General features: G+C 39.3%; 1 protein-coding gene across 9 annotated transcripts in view; it reads right to left on the bottom strand.

The window, feature by feature from the left end:
* Positions 1-7,781, bottom strand: part of LOC127068004 (RNA-binding protein Musashi homolog Rbp6) — a 594,260-nt gene extending 586,479 nt beyond the window's left edge. For 7 of the 9 annotated variants that reach the window (XM_051003560.1, XM_051003549.1, XM_051003597.1 and 4 more), the window contains exons 1-2: positions 6,596-7,781; positions 4,171-4,211 (exon numbers count right to left, since the gene is read on the bottom strand). In XM_051003560.1, coding sequence (XP_050859517.1) covers positions 4,171-4,211; positions 6,596-6,762 — 208 coding nt within the window. In that variant the 5' untranslated portion in view covers positions 6,763-7,781. Of the gene's footprint in view, positions 1-4,170; positions 4,212-6,440 lie in introns of all 9 variants that reach the window. The other 2 variants (XM_051003568.1, XM_051003588.1) reach the window with 2 other exon arrangements.
* Between the last annotated feature and the right edge of the window lie 17,644 nt (positions 7,782-25,425).

Genomic DNA, 25,425 nt, shown 5'->3' with positions numbered 1-25,425 from the left:
GTTCCTATGATCGACGAAATCGCTTAGACGAGAAATAATAAAATGAACGAACGTACAACGCATTTGCTAACACGCTTCGTGAAGTATAAAACAGTTCGTCTCATGGAACATCTCACAAGAATTAAACCAGCTGGCTTTAACTCCTTGCGTCGTTTACAAATAATTGAGAGAAGCGGCAAAACTCGGAAAAAAGTACGTTACATCCGTTTCTCGTGAATCGCGTTTGAGACTAATTAGCGATAGCAAGAATATTAAGTTGAATAACAATAGAAAGAAAAACAAAAGTATCTTCTATTACATTCTCTAACGTTTCTCATATAGTACAAATATACTTTTGTTCACACGATATAATATCTAACCGACATTGAAAGCAATAAAAGTTAACTCTAAATGGACTCACTCGTCATGTAGCTCGTGTCACAATGTTTCGTATATTTTAACAATTTGCCTGTAAACCGTCCCAAGGTTTCAGGCCATTGTTCCAAAAAATTGAAAGATTTAGATGAGGTAAGCCGTTCTTCATGCATACATAGGAAAGCCAATGTAAGCCATTGTTTGATGCATAGCATTTCTTAAGTTCGAACGAGAATATTGACTGCATCGGAATACCGCTTTTTAATCCTGTCAAATAGGATGTGCCAAATTCGATTAAAATTTATGTGTAGCTGTAGTTAATGACTATCACAAATGTCTCTTATTTATCGATGTAAATGATAAAATACTTACGAGTATTTCAAGCGTGAAAATTCATATATCTATACCTTTTACATGGAATGTAATTTAAACGAGTAACAAAAATCCTGCAGCGCAATTTCATTCTAGAGTCGATTATATCGATTCGCGGTGATACACGATTTTCTAATTTCCTTAATTATTCAGCATGCATATCACATGTACCAAATTCGGAAATTATTAAGCTACATGCACACTGTCAACCAGTCGCCAGCAACCAGATGTAGCCGATAAACGATCATTAGATTCAAAGGAATGTATATAATCGTGTCTGCATTTGATCGTACCGATTAGCTGATCAAAAGTCAGTGATCATGAAAAAATGAGCGATATACGACTCGTTTGGTCGTCGTATTTAGTTTAGTTTTCTGGCTGTTCGTTAATCTAGTCATCGGTGACCACTAGATCCATAGGAATATACAGGTAAGTATAGACTTGGTCGTAACGACCAGGAAAAAACGAACAATGCACGTTGCCTAATTTTCTGAATTTTGATAATTTGTCGATCTGATCGTCGGCGACTGGTCGACAGTGTGCAAACATCCTTACCGTTCACTTCTCGCTCAGCATAATCGGTCGTCGCTAAAACCAATTATAGAGTGTGCGTTACCGGATATGCACCTTGTTTATTTAACATTCAATATAAACTCGAATGTTCAACCATTTAATTACAATTCAATTTTTGTCGATACCCGCATCGGATATTTACTCAGACGATTCCTTTCACGTATAACACTCAAAAATCGTATGAATTCGTCTGTGACACCTTTCCATCGTTCATGAAAATGTTCTGATATTCAAGTTAATCAGTTTGCGTTGCTAGGATATATCTATCCAATTCGAAGTGAAAATTACAAATATTTTATTTAAAGCTTTTATTGAAAGTATTTTATTTAAAATTTCATTTCTTTACGATAAATTTTCCTCGAATATCTCGAAAAGATGATGAAAAGAAAATCTAGAATAAAAAGAAGAAACACAAAAACACGGAAGAACGAATGCATATCGAGAAATGAAACTCTCTCAGCGATAAAATCGAACGCTTCCCGCTACGAATGTAAAACGTGGCATTTAAAAGTAGAAAAGGTTAAAGTAGTGTTCTTCGTAAAGGTTGTAAGGAGTAAATATACCATGGATTTAAGTCCATTTGCGGCAAACGATAAGCAGCAAAGAAAGAGAAAAGAAAAAGAAACTTAAGAGACAAGTCGAATGGATAACAGTCCGTAACTGGCTTACTGTAGAAATTCTTACGTGTTTTTTATTTTAAAAATGAAATAAAATACTGTCTTTATACTCCAACAAAATTCTACTAATTAAATTACTTTTTCATTTTGCTTTAATAAATATGAAACTAATAAATATAAATTTTTTTAAAAATATATAATAATTATAATAGGCTATAAATGAAAATTAGAAATAAAATTAAAAAATGTAGAGACAACATAAAAATGTATCTATAGAGATCGAATAGAGGCGAAGATCGAGGGAATAGAGATAGAAAAACCAAGAACTGAGAAAAAGATTGAGAGAAGGACAGAGAAAGAAAGAAAAAAAAAGTTGGCGCAACAACAATTTGTGTTCGATGCCGCAAATTTGGTACATAAGAGGCTCGGATAAAACGACTCTGTGATCGTCGATGCCAACTGGTGAATTACTCGGCAACCTTAAATCAGTCGTCGAGCAAAGCGAGTATAAAGCGAACGAGGAACGAAACGCTCTGCTCTCTGCACCTTAAAGTCTCTTCCTTGAGCTCCTCTCTCTTCTCTTGTAGTTTCCTTCTTCTCCTTCCTCCTTCTCTGCGCTTACCTCAATAAGAGGCTGGACACGCCGTGAAAAGCAAAAGAAACGGGTCTTCCTGCCAGCGTTTCTTCTGTCGCTTGCCATCGTCTTAACTCACGGAAGAAGACTACCAAGAGAAAAAGAGAGACAGAGGATAAGGAAAAGAAGAAGAGAGGAAGAAAAAACAAGTCCAGTAGAGCAAGAGAACAAGACGAAAGGAAGGTGGAGTAACGGCTTACGTAACGACGGCAAATAACGCTAATGAGCCTATTCCGCCTTTGTTTCTCTTTTATTCTTTTCCACAAGAAAGAAAGAGATAGGTAGATAGATAAATAGATACATAGAGAGATAGATAGATAGATAGATAAATAGATAGATAGATAGATAGATAGGTAGGTAGATAGATAGATAGATAGATAGACAGATAGATAGATAGGTAGATAGATAGATAGATAGATAGATAGATAGATAGATAGATAGATAGATAGATAGATAGATAGATAGATAGATAGATAGATAGATAGATAGATAGATAGACAGACAGATAGATAGATAGAGAGAAAGAGAGAAAAGACAAACAGAAAAAAGAGAAAGAGACAATCTTCGACTCATTTTATATCCTTTGGCAAGATTTTTTTTGTAACACAAACACTAGACGCTGACACGTGCATAATCGATTGAAAGCGTATTATATACGAGATATAAGTAGGTACATCGTTAAGAGAAAGTACTTCATATTGTGCTAGCGCGAGCGAAATACAAGGATCGGATTATCATTAAATTGTCTAGAGCACTCGAAGCGTGTCCGACCTGATTAGATATTGTGGTGAGCTTCATACGGAGAAAATAGGATGGCTTACTCAAATATTTTTGATCATCTTCATTCTTGATTCTGTGACAAGCATGGACTATAGAAATCGTCGAAGAGTAATGGTTATAATATCCATATTGGATCGAAATAAACTATTAAATCATTTGAATAAACACATTGCGGATGTACGCGTATACTGGAAAGTCTCCAGTATAATGATTAGGATTGTAATTGATGATATTTACTTGTCTATTGGATATTGACCGTCTCTTCATATCTTACCGTATTTGTCAATAACTAATATTTTACATCGAGCAACCTCGCATAAATATTAGTTCCGTACACATGTAACCGGCATTGTTTATAAAAAGTAAAGGATAGAAAGAGAGAAAAAGAGGAAACGAAAGAGAGATAGGAGAGAGTTTTTTTGTCGTGACGGGTGATGGACGTTTGATTCGCCGGCGTAGGCACGTTCAACAAAGCGTTACTCAAGTCCATCTTGTGTCACCCAGTAATTTTTCATAATCACGCGATATACGCACACGGTCATGCTTATACGGTAATCGATTGTCCTCGTTAATCTTCTTTTATACGATATTTCTAGGAAGATGCTGTCAAGATACTCTATGACTTTCTTCAATGATAGTTTTTCATTATACTGCATTGCGATTGGTGAATTCGCTTTGAAAATAATACGAAAAATTTAAGCACGTTTTGTCTGATTTGAAAAACGCAATGTTGGACAATTCGAATTAATTCGTTCGAATTTCGTGCGTTAGTTGAGATCTTAATGCATATGAATTAATTACTTGAATGTGGGGAATTAATTAACGTTAAATAATGCTCACCTGGACTGGTCTGCCATGATAGACCACCGATGAACATTTTCCTAGAAAAAAAAAGATGATTCCATCAGCATCGCCATCAGCCAATCTTCGATGTTGAAAGACGAAGACGGAGAAAGAGAAGACGGGGTAACTGCCGGCAGAGGGTAACTTCCGGTATTTCTTAACCCTCTGCGCAGTCTCCGTTTCTCGACGACAGGTGTCACCACACATCAACCAACAACCGAAAAACTCACGAACGATTTTTTGCTTTTCCTTTTCCTCTTTGTAATTTTTTTTTTTTTTTATAGAAGAACTCTTCTCTATCTCGATACGGTGCGCAATCTTAAGTAAAAAAATTTCAGAACACGACTTCCGTCACAAACGAGCGCGCTTCCTGCTTTAATCCGAGGCTCCCCCTGTTCCCATTACTTCCGGATACACTTAAGCCCATCCACGCATCGATATTGTCGATCGGAAAAAAAACGAGGGAAATTCGAATTTATCGTTTAATTACGGTTTGCCGCCAGTGCAGTAAGGTACCTGATCCATTAAGTTTGTATGAAATGAGAACATTTCGAATAAAAGCATCGACTGCCATTCGTGAATTATACACTCTCATCGCGGCTAAATAGATCGATAGATACGCGTGAACAGAATCCATTCATCGGTCGTGTCTAATACAACGTAACGACGAAGAGAACGAGGATGACAATGGAGAAGCATGTACGTTATCCGCAAGATCGTAAACGACATTCCAATTTAACGAAGATAAGATCGATTTTCATATCACATACTCAGATGGAATAATCAAAATTCATGAAAATCGGTCTATTATGGATCAAGTTTCCCAATGTGCTTCCACTTCGAAATATCTTTCCGAGCGAGCGCGCGCACGTGCAATCTCTAATCATTTCTAACGATAATATAGTATGTATGCTATACGTCATTAGTGCGGAAGTAAACCAACGACCAGTGGAAGTGGAAGAAAAAAAATCTTCCTTCTTCCTCTAAGAATTTTTACACGACGCTAATCTACTCGTCGTTATCATAATTAAATACGTAAAATCTCGCGCTCGTCGCGTAGATGCTAACGAAGATAACGCTCTCTCGCATAATGGTCGTAATCACGTGGTAGCGCGTTCGAACATCGATTTTCTGAGGCACGACAGCCTCGTTGTGAACTCCCACCCACGCGCTTTTCCGTCTATCCTCCTCCTCTCCCTTCTTCCGCTTCTGCTCCTCTACGCTCTCTCCTTCGTTCCCACTAAAGCGCTTCTAGGCGTCTCCGTTCTAATACTTTTACGCGGTAATCCGGTAAACGTGTGCCATTTTGGAGAAGATAAACACGACGACGAAGAAATCACTTTTGAATTTCTCGTGTTATATAGATCACGCTAAATCGATCATTTTTTATACGTGAAGATAAGTAACGGTCGAAAGCGAACGGAGATTCTTCGCGTGTTATTTTTATCGACGCGTCACGTTACGATAAGGAATGACACGAACTACCCCCGTTTTTCTTTGTAGGTCACGTGGTCAGCAACCCACGCAATTCGAGCAAAAGAATCGGAACACCACGTGACAGACGCCGTCATCTCCGACGATGACGATGACGATGACGACGGCGACGACGATCACGACGACGATGAAAACGATGACGAGACAACGAAAACGGTTTTGCTAGCTGTTTCGATGCATTTTCAATTTCTTAGCGAAAGCAATCAACCCGTATATCCGTTTAAATCATTCTGGACGAGAAGGAATCACACAGCGATGTAAAAGGACGGAGAAGAAAAAAGAATGAGACCTTTGCTTGGCGGCAAACTATTCCCCTTCAAGTTTCTCTCGGATCGTCCCATTCATTTATCCTTTTTTCGCTCTCTTTCGCGCGTTCCACGCGGACCAAAGGGGATGTCTTTGGCGAGGGGTAAGGGGACGCAGGGGAATGCCGAACGCGCTTGAAAGAAGGCGCCACCGGTCCGAGGATAGAGAGCACACTACCGTGACACGCATATTACGCGCCCGGCAAACAAACACCACGCGCGCCTGCTCCACCGAATGACAACAATGACAACGACAACAACAACAACAACAACAATAACAATAATAATAAATAGCAGTATTGGCATATATATATACACACACATATATACGTATATATATATACATATACTGTATATATATATACTGTATATATATACTGTACGCTACATATTATATATTATATATATATACGTATATATATACTGTCGTATTGAAAAGTACATATATAAACAAAAGCATCAACAAACAGGAATAACAGCAGGTAGAAGGCACGACGCGCACGATTATCATCCGGAACGCCGGTAGACGATAGAAACTAAAAGGATTGACGTAACGATATGCGATTTTCTCTAAGGAACACTCGCGCGATATATAAACACAAGTGAAATTATCGTCGCGTTACTTTTCACAAGGAAGCAACCCGTCCTTTCGGTCGGTGCTATTATAAACATTGCTGGTGGATGTAGGTGGACGATCGATTTTGCAGAAGCATGAAGATATGTACCCTGGATCGTTGGGCACCTCAGCGGGCGAGCCGCTCGCCACGATCTCCTGATTCTGAGATTCCATAATGGCGCGCGGCGCACGGCTCGTCGTCGTCGCAACGCTCTCGCCTCTTCCCGAGGATCACGGATAAAACGAAAAAAGCACGACTATTAAGAGAGAGCCGTCGTTCGGAAAGTGATTCTGCCTGATTAGTCCTCGTGCGACGGCAGGACGTCGTCGTCGTCGTTGTTCTTCCGTTTACGACAACGATCTTCCTCGTGCTCGTGTTGGCCGACGGTGAGAGAGAGAACCTGCTGTTTGCTCCTTTTCTGACGACAAAGAAGAACGTCACCTTCTTCAACGACGACGAGAGTGTCTTCCGCTTCTCTCCTCGTCGTTGATTTACCACTGACTCGTGTCGTTGCGAAAGAAGAAGAAAGATGAACGATAATCACACGACGTCTTGTTTTCCGTATCTCGTGTCGTGTTCCTCTCGCGCGACGTGCTCCCTCGAAGTACTACGAGAACAACGAGGACGACGACGATGACGAAACGTACGAACGAAACGCACGTACGTCTCGTACTCGTGTACGAAATGATAAACTACTCCGAGTGGTTGCGTCAAGCCGGTTGACGACAACGACAACGACAACGACAACGACAGCGACGACGACGACGAGGACGAGGACGTAGAGACGAAGACGACGGGCGCGACGATAACGACGGCGACGATGAGAAGGACGGTTTACGATGAGGAAAACGTAGATGTCTTCTTTCTTTTTTCCTTCCTTTCTCTCTTCTTTCTCTTCTTCTTCTTCTTCTTCTTGATCTTCTCTCAATTTTTTTCTTTCACCACGTTCTTCACTTTCTCTCGCGCGCGTATTCTCTCTTTCTCTCTCTCTCTCTCTCTCTTTCTCTCTCTCTTTCTCTCTCTCTCTCCCTTTTGCTCTCTCTCTCTCTCTCTCTCTCCACACTCTCCCCTACTACTGACTACTAAAAACTAAGGAGAAGGTGAGAGGTTACGTGGCTGCGCGGTATGGCAACTACTGATGACGGGCGGCGGCCGGTACTCGGACGTGCGACGCGCTCTGCGAGAGGTTCGACGCGACACTGCGCTCTCGGCGCGGGGCGGGGGAAGGGGCGTCGGGTGGGGAGGGGGCCGCCGCCGACGTAGTGGTGGTGCGGTGGTAGCGGGACGCAACCGGGTCGTCAGCGGTGGTGGCGGCGGTGGCGGCCGTGCGGCGGGGACGCGAAGAAGAAGCTCGCGCTTGCGCTTTCGAGAGCGAGAGGGCCACCGCTGCTGCTGCTGCTGCTGCCGCCGATGCCGCCGTCGCCGCCGCCGTCGCCGCCGCCGTTGCCGCCGCCGCCGCCGCCGCCGCCGCCGCCGCCGCCGCCGCCGTTGCCGCCGCCGTTGCCGCCGCCGTTGCTGCCATCGAAGGAACGCATACCCGCCTTCGGACGCGGTCGGCTCGCCTGCTCGTGCGAGCAAGCAGGAAAAAGGCCGACCACCTACTCGCCTACACTACTGAAGAGCCAATGGCTACCACTAAGTCCGATCGCACGTGCGTGCGGATTACAATCCGCGTAGCATCTTCCTCGACTGATTTATTTTCGCCTCTATCTTTTAGTAATCATTTCTTGAATGTTCTTGTCGGTAATTTCATTTGAATTCTTTCACTTTGAAAGGGCAAACCGTATAATATGATACTTAAAAGATTAGGAATTAAAGAAATGATTTATTAAAAGTACTACGGGATCAATGCGCGAATTTCTGTGTAATATTTTGCAGGACAAATCTGTACTCGACTAATTTCGACAACAATTGTTTGTATTAGAGAATACTGGAATAAATGTATACGTACTTATATGGAAAAGTATGAATTTTAAAAGCTGATAGAATTCATGGACGATAAAAAAGTCTTGACAGACGTGAATTCATTGTTCGATTAACTAATTCGACTGAAAGAAATTAATTATATTCTCATATGCAAGCAATATGGACAATCGTTAAAATTGGATCGATTCTGGCCTAGAATTTCCTGCCGACAAAATCATTAGTAGACATTCGAAGATCCGACAAAGAGGAATCTATCAAGATCTTTCGCACGCACGAACGATCGTTGTTTTTCTCGATGAACGGAACTCGATGAACGCGAAGAAACAATATTGAATCAACTACGAACTCGTTGTAATGCATACGATGACTACGACAATAGTCACAATAATGGATTATTATTTGCATTTTAAGTTTTTCTTAAGAAATATGTATTCTCTTGAAGTACTAGAGTGAAAGGTACGAAAAGAACGAATTAAACGCATCGATATTTGCGCAACGTTAACGTAGCCTTACTTCTTGAGACGCAAACTACAAAGAAAATCTATAATGATCGAATAGATAGAATCGTTATTCGCAGAGATCGAATAACGCAGCGCTTTCTCCTAGGAGCGTCTTAGCGTCTCGCCATCGGCATCGGTATTCGCGGTAGGTAAGAAAGGAATCTCTAGATCCGAATTTGTCGCAGTCACGCTCGTCTACTCCTGACGACGTTCCCGATGGACCGTCAGGGAGCTGTCAATCACCGTTCAGGGACTTCTTGGTATCCCCGAACGACGACACGTACTAGACGAGCCGTTCTAACCTAAACTGAACGATAAACTATCGTAATTAACATATCTTTTGCTTACGCTTTGGACTATTGCATTTGCATAATTCAGAATGGAAATGCATACTTGGTATAAATAAACGCATAGCAAGTTCGCATAACAAATATGTATAGTGAATGCATCCTTTTATATGTCTAGAAACGGATGCTTACGTGTCCAGATAGAAAATACACATAATTGCGTTGGTAAGGTATGTTGAAGAATGTTTCCTATTGTCTTATGCTTACCGGTAAAGAGAAAAAGCCAGAACACATCTATTAACGTGTCCTGTTTGTAAAACAACGGACAAAATAATGGAAACGAGGACGAAGAACGAGGATAAATATTTTATAAATAAATAAATATTTTTAAAATGCCTTGAAATTAAGCAAATTTGAGAAATCTTTGATAAGGTCTTTTAATTACTCCTGTCTTCTAACTTTCGCAGAGAATCATATTTTAAATAACGATGGAACGATTATATACGTTTTAAAACAGCACGAATAATCCAGAAAGATTACTCTGTCCAATGATCTGACAGAAGTTAATAGAGTAAGATTTTCTCTATTATTTTCTATTTTAAAGCCGCTATGTAGTTGTTTTAATGAAAAATACATTTTCATTTTTAAAATATGATTCTAAAAATTTCAGCAGATATAGTTGATTTGACGACTAATATAAAAAGGAGAGTATCTATTATGACGTTGTCGTCTTTCCAAGCAAATAGTAAGAACGCAAATAGTTAGATACGTTCTATTGAACGTACCAAAGACTATCCGATGAAGCTGTTATTGCTTTTATAAAAAATGCCAGCTCTCATTTTTTCTCTCTCTTTTAACTTAGGTCTCTCTTAATGACTTGTTTTGAATTTTAATTTGAATGATACTTAATTCGAAATTCGAATTGCTGGGAGGTACGTCACAAAAGAGCGTACTTTTATGTAATGAAAAAACAATATAAGAACGGATGATTCGAATAAACGTTATTCTTCCATTTATAAAACGGGCGTGTTATTTTCATTCGAAAAAGTAGACACGAGTTACGGCAATTTGTCAATCAAAGGTCGTATCTCGTGGGTAGCGAGAGAAATCCATACAACCAGTGAAGGTCTTATGATTGTCAAGCAAATCCCTAGGGATAGTGGGTGATCACGAATTTGAGAACCCTAACGACCTAATTTTAATGTCGTTTGTTAAGAATTTGAAATAAATGTAAATTGCTTTTAAAATCTTTTCGTTGTTATTTTATATATTTGAAAAATGTTGAAATCTAATTTTCATAGCAATATTTTTATCGACTTTTTGAGTTTTTTCTATAATGATCCGCCTTTGTTTAGAAAATCGATGAAGACCTAATGAAGGAGTGACGTGGAAAAATTTTGGCATGAGGATTTGAAGGATGGGAAAAGGAATCGGTTCGTTGGGCGCGAGGTTCGCCGCGTCATCCGACAAATCGTGAATCCGAGAGACACGAGGAAAGGAAAGTACCGGAAGAGGAGGGGCGTTTGAGCAAAGCATCGGGACCAGGGGGCAATTAGTTAATTGAATTGATTGATGGATTTCGTTCGCGTAACGCGCGCTTCGACTCAACGTCTGATTGAGAGTCTCCACTCGGCCTCCGTGTGTACACACAAACCGTCTACCCTGCAGCATTTCGCACCCAATAAAGGATTCGAACGTGGCTTTTAGAAAATAAGTAACGCGCCTACCGAAAAAACAGACAGAAAGAAGAAAGGAAATAAATGTTACGATCGTTCTTGAAATTCGTGCTTCGTTTACAGGGCTATGTAGGTATTAGAAAATCTCCTTCCATGTGCAAATATTTGAAGAATTTGACAAAGTTATTCTAATTATAACGCTAAGCTAAACTAGCTTTACCATTCCCAATAGAACCTTTCGAAAATCATTTTAATGAAGACGAAGATAAATTCGACAATAAGATTACTTCTCGCGGGTGCCTCTCGAATTAGAAGCGTGGATCTCGCGCGTATGGTTAATCCAGTTTTAAAATGCGCTACAGACACACTAATAAGTTGAAACCAGTCAATTAGAGCGCTTGCTCCGGCGTCCTAAGCAAACACTTGCAGGTGTTTGAACGGCGTTCGCGGCTATGGTGGGCGCGGTCGGTGCGAGGAGGTGCAAGGCCAACGAGGAAGGGTAAAAGCTCCCTCGGTATGGTGTCTACTAATGTAATATCGCGCATGGGAGGCAAGAATAGGTGGAGAAATGCGTCGGCGAGCTCATAGACGAGATCTCGAACCAAGTTACGTCTCCTAATTCTCTATATGTTGGACGGACAACAAACATTTATATTCATTTTACAAGAAATAGAAGTGCATTTTTGATAATATAATAGTCACTTAATGTGATGTGGGAAGATACTCGACTAGTGGCTACAATCTTCATTCTTTCTCCTATTTTTAGTTCTCCTTTTTTCCTGCTTCTCTCTCTCTCTCTCTCTCTCTCTCTCTCTCTCTCTCTCTGTCTTCGTTTTTCTCCCTCGTCGGTATTCGTAATCTTCACGTTCGCTCGTCGTACGCACGTCACTTGCCATGTTGCCTTTCGACAAAACTTTAAAACAAACTCCGAAGCTTTAGAGAAGTGAATCGCGCTATCTGAGAGTGACAGAGGGATGTCTTTCCAAACACAAAGACCGCGCTTCTTGCTGAGACAGAGAGAAGAGTGGAAAGAGGAGGAAAAGGAGGAGAAGGGAGAGGACCTAGAGCTTTCCCTCTATCCTTTCTCGTCTTTAGACAATTCTGAGGGAAGGCGGTTTAGGCTCGTTCACGAGAAACTCGGTAGATCAAAGGGATTTTGAAGATCGTTCGGTAAAGCACGTTTGACTTTGTGACTCGCGTTTTCAGCGAGCGTATCAATTAGACCACACCATTAGAAACGATCCTATGTAGTACCTACTACCACCATTATTCGGACCAGACTTTACGTGTCGTGAATGTACCTCTTCAACAGAATTCTAACCCCGTTAACGTTGTGAGAAGACGTTACTGTCCGCAACAAAAGAGCGTGAAGTAGATTACAAGTGTTTACGATATATCGTAGAGACACCTTGAGATTCGTTCATCGTCAGCTTTGCTATAGAACCGTGCTCTAAAAAGAAATAGATATTTACTTATTGTTCAAGATTTTTCATTATTAACGTCTAGTTAACGAGAAAATAGCGATTAAAAATGAATTCTTACATGTATCAAAATAATGAGTGATATATTTTTTAATGTATACACATCGAAGTCTATAAATCAGATTACGTTAATACCTATTTCTATAACGATAACAAAAATGGAGGGGGAGGAGTGGCCGCAAGTAATAACCAAATTGCACCTTTAAGGCATCAAGAAACGGACTAAAAAAAATATTATACAAAAATATTTTTACACATTTCGTATATTATCTACATGAATTTTACGTGAATAAGCTAACTAACGAGGCAGTGAAAAGTTAGACAAAATGTACTCTTTAGCAGAATATATTGAAAAAACTATTGCGCGTAATTTACGCTTTCATTTCGTTACGAGCCATAAGAATCTACAACTTTAATTAATCGTCAATTAATTACTCCGAAGGGCATTTCTCAGATTACAGACCCAGCATCCAAAATGAATGTAACTCGTAGGTATAAGCTATGTTGGATGCAAACAAATTCTGAAAAAATGAAAAAGAATCAATGAAAAGGAATCAAATCCGCCTGTGAAATAACATTATTCAGTTATATCATACTATTCAATAAAATTAATTTTCTTTTACATTGTTCGCTTATTTATCAAAGAACATCTATTTTTGAGTTCCCTATTGTTTAATAATCATATAAGATATACAAATTATGACATTTCGCATTTACTACAGACATAACGAGTTAACTCATCTCTGCAAGTTTGCCATGGCACGTGCATGTGCGCTTTCGGTAAACGAGCTCCCCGGTTAAAGGGTTAAGGCTCCCTGAACACGACGGATTGCGTAGTTAATGATGCTCATCCCTTAAAGGGAAGTTCTTCTTAAGACCTTTGTATAGGGACGACCTAATGACTTTCTCTCGTTCCGAAGAAGGGTTGCTTGCAAGAGCTGGCCGTAATAGTGGTAGTCAGTGTGTCTGCCACTGAACGCGGCAACCATAGTGAAATATCATTAATCAGAACCGTCCGTATGTCTATCACTGTCGTCGTTTCATTGGAGGCCGAATCACGTGCGAACAACCATTAAAAAGGTAAGAGATGCCGCATCAAGAAACGGCTTTCGCGCTGCGTCATTAAATCCTCGATATTAAACTTGTTCTGTAAAGTCTTCTCTAGTATTTTTATCGTATAAATAACGGAGCCGATGGCGATCAACTTGCATACGAATTGGAAAGAAAAGGGCGAACGTTTCGATTTTAAGAAAAGCTTTTTTCAAGTTTTTGCAGATCGGCTCATGGCGTGTTGTAGGAACTTTGTCCCTTATTGGCGAGAAGTATTGATTATAATTATTCCTATGCATTTATGAATAAAATGGCTTAAAAAGGTAAGGATGTGTGTATTTAGGTATATACGTACGTATGTAATACCATTCTTGATAGCATGCATCTCTATGTATACATATATGAATACATACTTGTATATCAAACAATAATTCTCGCATGAATACGACCGGAATCGCGTAGCTCGTGCTAGTGGCACCATCTTTGAATACAAGCTAGTACTATACATTTTCTCTCACAGATGAATGTGTCCGCTGGCAATTCGCGCCTGAACGGTAAGACGCAACCCGACGCATAATCGTGTTCGCAAATAAATCTTCGACGTACCTAATACTTTTAAACAAAATTTGCACGAAGAACGTCTAATAATCACTATCGATCCTGATTTTCAGTAGAATGTGGATACTGTGAATGTAATTCAAACTCTTCTCTTCACACTTAGAAAATTTATGAAAATATAGAAAAAAGGAAAAAAAGAAACTCGAAATGAAAATAATCCTGATAGTAGAAATTGCAAAGTAGTGCTTATAGAACTTGCGGAGACATAAGCAGTAATAGTCGGAAAGGGCTGACGCCAAAAGAAGTAATATAAATGGAAGTAACGAAGTAAAGCGAATAATAGGTACCTCTTTTTCTCCCTTTTTATTTCTTTTTCTCTCTCTCTCTTTCCCTCTTGGTTCGATTTGCTTTTTTATGCTCTTTGTCGGTATGAGGAAGAAATAAAGAAATGTCCGAAAAGATTTGGGCAAATTCGTCTTCGAAATGATACAAGGCATCGCCTTTTTCTTAACGAAAAATAAAGAAATTCGAGTTTCTTGGACGAAAGTAAAAGAGGGTTGAGATTTCTCGCAAAGATATGAAGAGAAAAAGAAAGGGAGAGAGAGAGAGAGAGAGAGAGAGGGAGGGAGAAACAAAGAAAGAGAGAGAGAAAGAGAGAGAGAGAGAGAGAGAGAAAGAGAGAGGAAGAGACGAAGAAATAGAGAAATTCAATGTCGCAAAGAAGTAGCAAAGAAGAGAGAGAAAACGGAGGCGAACTCGAGCCGCTGAAACATTTGCCTTATAAATCGTTCTCGAGGGGCTGTGGACGAAGTAGTGAGCTAGCGGACTAAGTATTTTTTTAAACATTTTCCATCTACTTTCTCCTTCAACCAACAACGTGGCTACTTTTTTATTTTCGCGCAAATTTTGACTTACTTTTCATAAATAAATAAAGAAAAGAAAAACAGTTTTTTGTGAAAGGCTTATATGAAGATGGTTTTGTTTTTTGTAAGATCCAGAAAATAGAGAAATTAGAAGGACACGATTGGTGCTCTTGTTTGAAACATTTAATTGTATAAGATATGCTTGCAAAAAAATATGAGGAAAGTTTTTTGATTATTTTCTTTTTCTTCCAAGATGTTCCTTTTATCTCTTTAAAATGGTTCCTCCTTTAGAAATGTAGCAGTCTTTCGAAAGTGGCAAAATCCCTATTGAAACGAACGAACGATCAAGCATATTCGGGGATTGTGTCGAGGGGTATAGAAGCATCCATCGAGCTTCTCGGTACGTACTGTCGTTGAAATATGTTCGACGGGGGGTGAAAAAGAGCTGACGATATTCATATCCAATGACAGTGGGGCGGAGTAGAGGTAGAAGAGAGGATCGCGGTCGCAAGGGGATGTCGGGCGTTTTCCACAGTCGTCAACGATGAAAAAGAGTAGAAAGGAGAGAGCAAGAGCGAAAGAGAAAGAGAGAAAGAGAGAGAGAGAGAGAAGGAGAGAGAGAGAGAGAGAGAGAGAGAGCATATTCTACCGTACTTCACGCCACGGCGAACTCACGAAGCGACTGCAGCGTCAGACATTTCGTCGAGTTTGATGGTCCTCGAATCGTTGATCAAAAGCGGGACATTTTCCTCAAAAAATTCACGCTTTGGCCGATAATTCGCAATACCTTCCGAATATCTTTTTCTTTATTGTCATCTCCATTCGTTTCCTTTTTAATTATGAGAGATATCGTATTCTTGATCTCGATTAATTTACGTTTTACGGAAGGTTCGTCGGTTTAAATTCTTGCGATACGAGATGCAATTGTGGATGAGTAGCTGGCACACCAGTTGAATGGTTCTAGTCCTTTGAAAGAGCAGGATATTCGATGCATAAGGAAAGCAATTCGATCGGCCACGTTCCGTCGAGCCATTAGACGTAAGATCGATGCCAGCCACGTGCACATAACATTTTCCGGATAAGACACACCCAGCCTAACCCTGCCCAACATCTCTTCTCTGCGAAGAGAGTGGTGTAAACCCGTCTTATCTTAGCGTTTCCGGTCCAACGAGCCGGAAATGCGTAATAGAGGAAGACATGGGAAAAGCGAATGGAAAGAGAAAAAGAGAGAATGAGAGAGGGTGAGAAAGAGAAAAAGAGAGAGAGAGAGAGAGAGAGAGAGAGAGAAAGTGAGAGAGAGAGAGAGAGATTGCCGAGAGAGAAAGAATATGAATCGGGCGAAAAAGAGGAGCGGAAAACACGCGTGAACGTCGTCGTTGCTGGTAACAAGCGGACCTGTTTCAGAAACTAATTCCGTTCTGCGCCTCAAAAAGTGTATAAAAAGGTAAAGTGTATAAAAAGGAGGTACAAAGATGGGAACGAGAAAGAAGAAGTTCGAAGCGGTGGAACAAGCAAGATCCAAGTGTTCCGGGCCGTTCTACTTTTTTTGAGATTCTCTCGAGCTTTTGAGTTTCTCTTCTATCCTCGAAGACTTATTCCGAGAACTGTACCAAAAGCTAGACTAACGAGTTAACTATAAGTTCACACGACATACATTTTGACAGTAGTAATTTTACTGAATTGACGTCGACCGATTGGACTGGTACAGTTTTTGATCGCCATTTTCTCCTTGCAATTTTTTAAGTTTACTTTATTTTGATTTGTTTGAACAATTGAACATCAATGCATCTACCGATGAAATAATGGAATCATCTAAACGTCGTCATGCAACACTGACGATCGATTCGCTTTGCCGCATGCTATTTTTATTGTCAAAACCAAAGATCAAAAATTGCCGACTCCATGATTATACGTATAAAATATATAAAAAAAGAAGCGTCACTATAAAAGAACGATAAAATAACTGATTCGATGTCGTTTAAACAAACTCTAATGCGCACGTTCCAATGACTTGAAGATGACCATTAAAGTAATCTCTCGGACCTTTGAGATTCTTGAAATTTATTAATTTTCACGTCGCCTGATGATCCTAACAAATAAGTTACAGTCTAGTTAAAAGAATCGAAGCAGATTCGAGTTGATATTTATTCTATAATATTTTGTTGTATCAAAGGTATAATATCTTTTCTTGTTTTTGTCTCTCAAAAATCTCAAATTAATCAAGTTTTCATTTATTTCAATTCAATATTTTACGATAAAACGAAAAGATAGTACATTATAATGAAAAATAGCAAATATTCAAAAACATTACATATTTGGAAGTTGTAAAGGCGATCGAATGTCTTTTGTAAAAGAGAGTACCGATATTCTGTTATATTTTTCAAGAGAAATAAAAAAAAAAGAAATAAAAGAATAGAATACTCTTTTGTCTCGAATCTTGCCTCTCATAAATCGCTATATACTTTTTGAGTGTTTTAGAGACTTTAAGCTTGGGCTTTTTGTATGGATCTTTATCCTTTTTTTACTTCCTATAGGCGGCATAGACGCGTCTAGCAATATCAATTTTATGAGAGAAATCGTTGCCTTATCACGCTCGAATCGATTTATGCGGCCAATTTCGATTGTGACTAAAAAAGGTAGAAGGGCAAAATGGAGAGAGAGAAAAGAGCTCTTCGATATCGATAAATATGTCGTTCCATCTTGCCCTTTCTCTCTCTCTTCTCTTCCTCTCTCGAAGATCGTTACTTTTGCATCGCTCGCTAGTATAGCATTAAAAGCGTTCGTCTTGTATTTACGAGCGGCATAACGTTACTGTATTTGTTTTGTTCTGTTCTGTAAGTATCGGCGTACGTTTACGATTATGATCTCGGAATGTTATATCGCACAAACGGTTAATAACTCGTTTGCTCTATCGCTCAGCCCTCGTGCAAATATCCATTTCAGCGCCCTCGGAACTTCGTTGTAGCAGAAAGCTCTCACTCAAATTCGATGTTAAATAGAATGCGACAATAAGAGCTGGAAATAACAGACGTAAAGTATCTCAAGAAAGTTCGCAAAATTTTCAGTGGAGTATCTCTCGTTGCAATTCTCGTTTCTTCCTCTCTCTTTCTCTCTCTCTCTCTCTCTCTCTCTCTCTCTCTCTCTCTCTCTCGCTCTACAAGATTTAAATAAGTTAATATCATTTAATATCTTCATAATAAGTTAATATCATTGATCGATCTATATTATAAAATTGTCTTATCAGAAACGAAAAATTAATGTCTGATTTAATTAACCAGATCTTAATCGAGTAAGAGAAAGAGAGAAATATCAAAGTTCTAGACAACATTTTCCTATCTCTTCCTTCTTTTATTTTATCCTTTTTTCTCAGTCGACTCTCCAAAAAGTGCGAACTGATGGCATGGATGAAAGGAAGTGTCTAGCCAGCGTTACCGCATTTCCACAAAGGAAAGATGCAAGTCCGTTCTTCTTCGTGGACGTGCTCGGTAACCACCACTGCCACCGTCTTCTTTTTCTTCTACTTGTCCCTACAATCCACTCATCAACCGTTGTCGACACCACACCCTTTTCGGTCCTCCTCTTCTTTCGAGATGGCACGAAATTTAGTCGCCATTGTCTCGTAACGTGTTCGATCGCATCCCAAATGCTTTCCCTGCGAGTACTGTTGCCAAAAGCTGACTAACGTCGTCGTGACGAGAATTTCATTTACACCTGATCCATTATCGCTTGTCCTCGCGTCGTAAGTGTATTCTACAGCAATAACTTGGACTGATTCTTAGAGGCAGTAGAACAGGACAGATATCTCCGAAACTACTGTTTGAACGACGAGTTTATTCGCTTCTTTTAGTAAAGAAAGTAGATCGTGATGATATGTGTGAGAGAAATTGCTTAAGAAGACGCTCTTTTGTCGTCTTAGGAAGAGTGGAAGGGACCGGGAATAGAGGTAAGAAGCGCGTGAGTTCATGTGGACGTAACTAGACTCCGTGAATCGACCTGGTGTCATCTTGAAGACGTCGACGAGGATATTGGGTTGAGCTTCGCTCCGACGTAGTTGGAGAGTGCTGCATAAGCTTATTAAGACTAGCTGTGTTATGCCATGCTTCTTCGACGGTATTGCGGTGATGGTAGTGGTGATGGCGATGCCGATCCACCACCTTCCAACACTTCCAAGAGAGACTTCCAAGAGAAAAGAGAAAGGAGAAGAAAGAAAAAGACAGAAACCTGCCATACCGACGAGCTGTGTGTCTTTGGTGCAAGTATCGCAAACGTGACGGGGGTGGGATTCGAGCTCGTTAAAACAAGGGCTGATGTCCTAGTGCCAGTGTGTTGCTGTTGCTACTGCTGCTGCTACTGCTGCTTGCCGCCGCCGCTGCTGCTGCTGCTGCTGCTGCTGCTGCTGCTGCTGCTGCTGCCACCAGTAGAAAGGTCGCGGAAGAGGAAAAGGGCCGACTGGATGAGGAGACCAAGCGCATGGGAGAGGGGAGGACGAAGCTGGAGAAGCGCGAAGACTCTCGAGAGACAATGAGGCCGCTCGCGAGTGTCGCAACGAGTGGGTGCTCTCCACTATTGCCAACTCAGGCCCTTGAAGCTTTCCAACCCTGCACCATCGCTATCGCCACTTCTCCTCTTCCACCTTCTTCACCTTCTCCTCAATCTCTTACTCCTCCTGCTCCGACGACGTCGGCGCCCCGCTACTGCTGCTGGCCGGTGAACCATCCTTTTTTTGCTACGAGCAAGCGGAAGAGGAAATGCGACAACGGGAACGATGACACAGAGGCTAACGAAACGACTACCGTAGAGTAACAAGGTGTTCGGCGCTACACACTCTTACAACATTCCATCTTTTAATTTAATCGAGAATGAAAAAGAAAAGCTATATCTCGCTTCGATGAAATGGTATCGAAATATGGATGAAAGGAAGTTATTTAATATCTATAACAGTATACGAACTTATATGCAAAGATTGTGATGCAATGTATAAGATAATTCATATTAAGATCGTTCTCTCTTTTAATTACAGAAACATGTATTTGGGATATAAACAGAATTCCAATTTCAAAGGGAAAGTTTGAAAAGGTTTTTTGAAAAGGAGAATAGCCAAGCTGTGCGTCTCACAAAGGAAAATTTCATTTGCAATTACGCCTGCCTTTAGGACGATGTGCCGACACGATAAGTCTTCGCTTTTCTCTCGTATTTAACTTGCACGAAAGTTCGTCTTTCGCCCTGTGGATGAACATGTAATGCGTGACCGCAATGGTTTTACTTGAGTTTCTTGTGGAAACTCAGATAAAACGAGGCAGATTATAGAGCATCGATAGACAATCGACATTCCTTACTATTATCTAGGAGAAAGTTGTACGCTTTTGGACTTGATAAATGCGATAGTTCATACTTGTGGAATTGACTTTATGGAAAATTTCCTGACCTGTGATAACTTTTAAAATTATTCTATAGTATAAAATACAAAGTCATAAATTAATTAAGATAGTCATTTTAAGGGTCACTTATATAGTCATTATATAAGTCGCTTATATTTGTCTACGCCTTCGTCATTTAAAGATACCTAATTGCAAAGTTTGTCAACAAATTGTGTGTTTGATATAAGCGATTGATATAGATGGCTTCTATGTGACTACGTAAGGTTGAGTTTTTCCGTTTACTTTTTAGGACCCGGATTATTGAAGAGGGAGTTCGAAAAAGAGAAATAAAGAAGCAGTCAGTTGTAGTTGAGCGTACGAAAGGGGAGAATTGGCACATTATTACTTTAGTTACGATCTTATGTTCTTTTGTATGTAGTTGTTTAGTATATATTACATTTTATTATCATGCTGTTTCCATCATTTTTCTATATTATCTATTTTTGTTAGCAATCTTTTTTTCACCCTCTATTTCTCAACGATCAACATCGTCGATATTTAAATAGCGAATTACGTTAAAAATTGGTGAACAATGTTTAGTCTAATTTGTTTAACCTTCTTTTCTTTTAATCTCTCTCTTTCCTTTTATACGATGGTATGGCAAGAATAACGAAGCGATGAACGATTTGCATGGTGACAACGTTGAGAGGTAGCAATGTTACACGGTAGCAAGTAGATATGCTAATCTGTCTAATGATTGGCTGGAAGCTCCATTAACCTACTATCAGGAGCTTTCGGATTTATCTGCCTACGGGCATTTCTACCGTTGTTATATCAAAGATCGTAAATTTGTTTTCGTGTAACCAATTTCGTGAGCAAGCTGATCGACTGTCCCTTTTTACATTATCCTTTTTTGTTTTCTTTCTATCTAAAGAATTAGAACAATGCTTTTACGAATAAAACTAGAGTAAGTATTTCATCATAAACTCAGAGAAGTATCCCTGAGTGAAAATATGGCGTGGCCATGATGTATATGCGTTTATTTGTCTAGCCTGGGAAATTCTTCTTACGTAGGAAGAAACGCGCAAGAAGGAAATCAGTTTATCCAGAAGGTTACGGGCACCCGCACCAGCAGAGGGTGATAAATCTCGAGTATTAAAAAATTTCCCACTTCTTGTACATATTCTGCTTGGCGACGAAGCATACCTATGTATGTAGATAGGTATATCTCCGGAAAAGGAATTCAAAACTTGACATTCTAAATTCCCACAAAAGTTTATCGAACATCGACGTTTTTATAAAGAGATAGAGATTAATAGAGGAGATTGGGAACGGACAAGATAGTTCTTCGTTCTTTCCAGAATTTATGACTGTAGATGCTACATCGATGTGGAAAGTATTCCCTTGGAGCTATCTACCGACTGAAAACACGCAAGAAGTAGTGTATTCGCGAAAGCAGTACGTTCTAACTGCAGGAATTGGTAACAAGAAACATCGAAAAGCAGATATTCGGAAAAATTAAGAATTCACTGGATTTGTAGCCTTCTACGATGTTATAAAGACCTCTCTCCTCTTAGTGGGTTGATCCGTTTAGTAAACAACCGAGAAAACGTTATAAAAGCAACTTTCTGCAAAGTACGAATCGGATATTCGAAACGGAAATGAACGATGGCTAGTTTCATCTATTTAACTTTCGTGCAATTCCTTCGCGATGTTGCATCTAATGTCAACTGCTTCATTTCCATCTCCCTCTCTCTTTCTCTTCTTTTTATTACCGTTCGTTCAAACCCTTCGAGAAATTCTTTTTACTCCATTCGTTCTGACTTCGATTTCTTTTATCTAGCTATCTCTCTCTCTCTCTCTCTCTCTTTCTCTCTCTCTTTCTTTCCCGCTCCCTTTCTCTCTCTCTTTCTCTTTCTTTCTTTTTTACGGAAAACAAACAACGTGCGGACGCACACTCGAGCGCCCTAGAATAGCTACGGCGCCTACGCCACATCGAACTTCTGCCTTAGGATGCACTTTCCGAGAGAGCACGTTAAAGCGTACGAGGACGAGCGGTCGAAACTTAGCAGAATCGTTGGCGAACTTTCAAACACAAATTTCGAACTCCCTTCCCTTACAATGCCGCGATGTTTCTCAATGTGCTCGCCAATTGTCTTTTCTTTTTCTCTCTCGCTTCCTCTTTCCTCATCTTTTTGAATATTTCCAAAATATCTTTTGGAATCGTCCGAATTCGAAATTTCTGTTCTTTCGTGTGCTAATGACGATGAAAAATGCGGTAGAAAGCGTGGTTGGGAGTATTCTCATAAATAACTTTGATAGTCGGCGACTTCACTTCTCGTAGAGGATGTAATATATAAAATAGTAGTGATTAAAGTCGTTTTAAGCAGAGATTCAGTCACTCGAGCGATTAACGCGTTAATGCTCGTGTAAATGTGACTAATAAATATGGCTCGAGGTTCTTTCTCAATCTCTATCTCTCTAGACATTTAGGTGGAGCGTAGTAAAGAAAAAGAAAAATAAAGAATGAAGGCAGCATCCAAGCGAGTCATCTCGAAAAAGAGAAGAGGGGAGAGAAAAGGAAAGGAAAGAGGTAGGGGTCTCTCAAGAGCGCACAGTCCGCCTAAATTCGAAGAAATCGTAGACGTTATTTATAGAGACAGCCGATTGCGATAAGAATAGCAAATCGAGCGAACTTACAGCTGGTCTAAGCTGTATTCAATTTCGGCTCATAATTGTTAAAGTGAAAAACTTTCAAAGCGTCGTATCGGTTCTGGTTTTTAGTTCTTCACTTGTCCTCCCAGCTTCCAAACTTCCGTCTCAAACCCCTGCATCGGGAGGAGAAAGAAGAAAAAGAAGTAGAGTAGGACAACTACTCACGATGGCAAAGGCAATCCCCGTATTCGTTTCTGCGAGTTCCGACGGTACACGGTCCTTTTGCAACGTCACGACTTTCGTCTACCGTATAAAGGTAAATTTCCGAGTGGTGCTTCTCACGATCGAAAAATCGATGTCGTGGACTACCTAAAAGCAGTATAGAAAAAAGAACATAGGAAAAAAACGTTAGATCTTTATCGGACAAAACCTTTGGAATCTCCTGTGTCCCGTTATTTCATGGCTGGCAAGCACAAGAGCACAAACATTAGAACGTTTAGAAGGTCGATAACGAAACGTGTTAACGAAAATGTTTTCAAACGCGACGACGACGGAACTCGGATTCGGCTCGACTGAGCGTTGAAACAAGAGATTTCGATTCTCTCCCGGCCGTCGCACGTCTCGCGTACACGATTGATGGATCGAGAACGACAGGAACAACCGGCCATGCGGAAAAAAAAAATATCAATTTCAATTGCGGCGAGACTCGATCATCTCCGCTTCGAGGAATACTCACGAGCGCGTTTCGCCCGTTGTCCATAACCGCCCGGGTAACCGGCAGAGCAACGGGCCTTCATATATCCATTTCGTGGCTATGGAAAAATGTAGGCAAGCTCGATGGCCACGTCGAAAGGGAAGAAAGGTTATCGACCCATATCTTTCCATCGGAGCAACGCTATCGGGTGAATCAAATCGACGCGTCCAGATTTATCATGCCATCATGCTTCTCTCCCCTCCCTGTTCTTACTAATCCCTCGATTCGAAAACAACGCAAACGTTGCAAATTGAGGTATTTTTACTGAAGAGTCGTTAAAAAATCTATTTCAAAAATTTTGTATAAACTGTACAATTTCGATCATTCGAGGTTATTGAATGTCTGAAGAATAATACACCCATCCTTTTTTCCTTTTCATTTGTACGCTCATGAAACAGTTCTAAAGAGATTTTATGGCACGTGTTTCTTTTTTTTAACCATACTGTGAAACATCCTTCATTTATTAGCGATTTTCTAAAAAAATTTTCTATATTTTTATAGTATATAAGTTATTCGGAAAAATATATACTGCATTTTCTAACAGGTTTTATGTTTTTATCGTATACTTATATACCAATATTTGGAAATAACCAATAATTCACTCATTTTTTAAGATTCTAAGATTTCATTAACGATTTATTTATAATATCTCATGGTATTATAGGCTTAATCTAATATAAGTTATCATTATAATCCGTAAAGTTTTCTAATCACGATACATTCAAAATTGTTTCGGTTTCATCCGGATTGAAGTTTTATAGCTAATTTAAGTAAGAGTGGTAGCATTTCAGGTATGCTGTGTCTGTATGTTCACATTTTGTCACTGTATGTCACGGTCTCTGTGAAAGATTTAGATTATTAACACTAGACCTGGAATTGTTTATGACATACCTTTGACTATTCTCTAATTTTTGTCTGCGTTCAGTTGAAATAGAATCGTTTGAGATGATAGCGAAATATTCTGAACAGATCTTTTACATACTTTATTATATTTTATTTATTATATTAATTAATTAAATTAAATGTTATATTTTAAATATTATATTAATTAATATATTTATTATAGTTTAGTTTCTCCTTAATTTTATTCTGTTTAAGTTATGTTTTGTATAATTTATATTTAATGTATGTTATACATATATATTTATTTTCGTATATTAAGTTAGTATTTAATTCGTATAAGATAAACATTAAAATATCAGTAAATTCTTCAATGCAAACTATTGGAATTAAATTGATGACACTAAAATAATTATTTGATATAATATGGAAACTCAAAGACAAAAATGTCAATAAATAATGTAATTATCTCGAAAATTTTAAGGATTACTGAGATAAAAAAGATCAATGTGATTGCGCCTGATTTTTTTTGAAATAAAAATGTTTATTTGAAATAAAAAAATCAATATGATTCTTAATTAGTGCGAATTTAATTATAACAAACAGGAAAATGAAAGAAAAAAGTCGATGATAGAAATATGACGGATTAAAAAAATAAAAAAAAAGATTTTGAATTAATTCTGGTATGAGATATAAGGACATATGCACTGAAGGCATATAGAAAATTTCGAACCAATCGGTCAAGTAGGTCAAGAGATATGAATTTTGTCCGGCTTTTCACTGCAAATATCCCACTGCGCGTTGCGAGAATATTTACATGAGATATTTGCAACCACACTGTGCACATCGAAAACAATTTTCACGAAGGATTTTGAGTCTCGAGTTCGAC

This window comes from Vespula vulgaris, chromosome 1 (assembly GCF_905475345.1).
Source record: "Vespula vulgaris chromosome 1, iyVesVulg1.1, whole genome shotgun sequence".
Lineage (NCBI taxonomy): Eukaryota > Metazoa > Arthropoda > Insecta > Hymenoptera > Vespidae > Vespula > Vespula vulgaris.
This window is presented reverse-complemented; position numbering and strand designations above follow the sequence as displayed.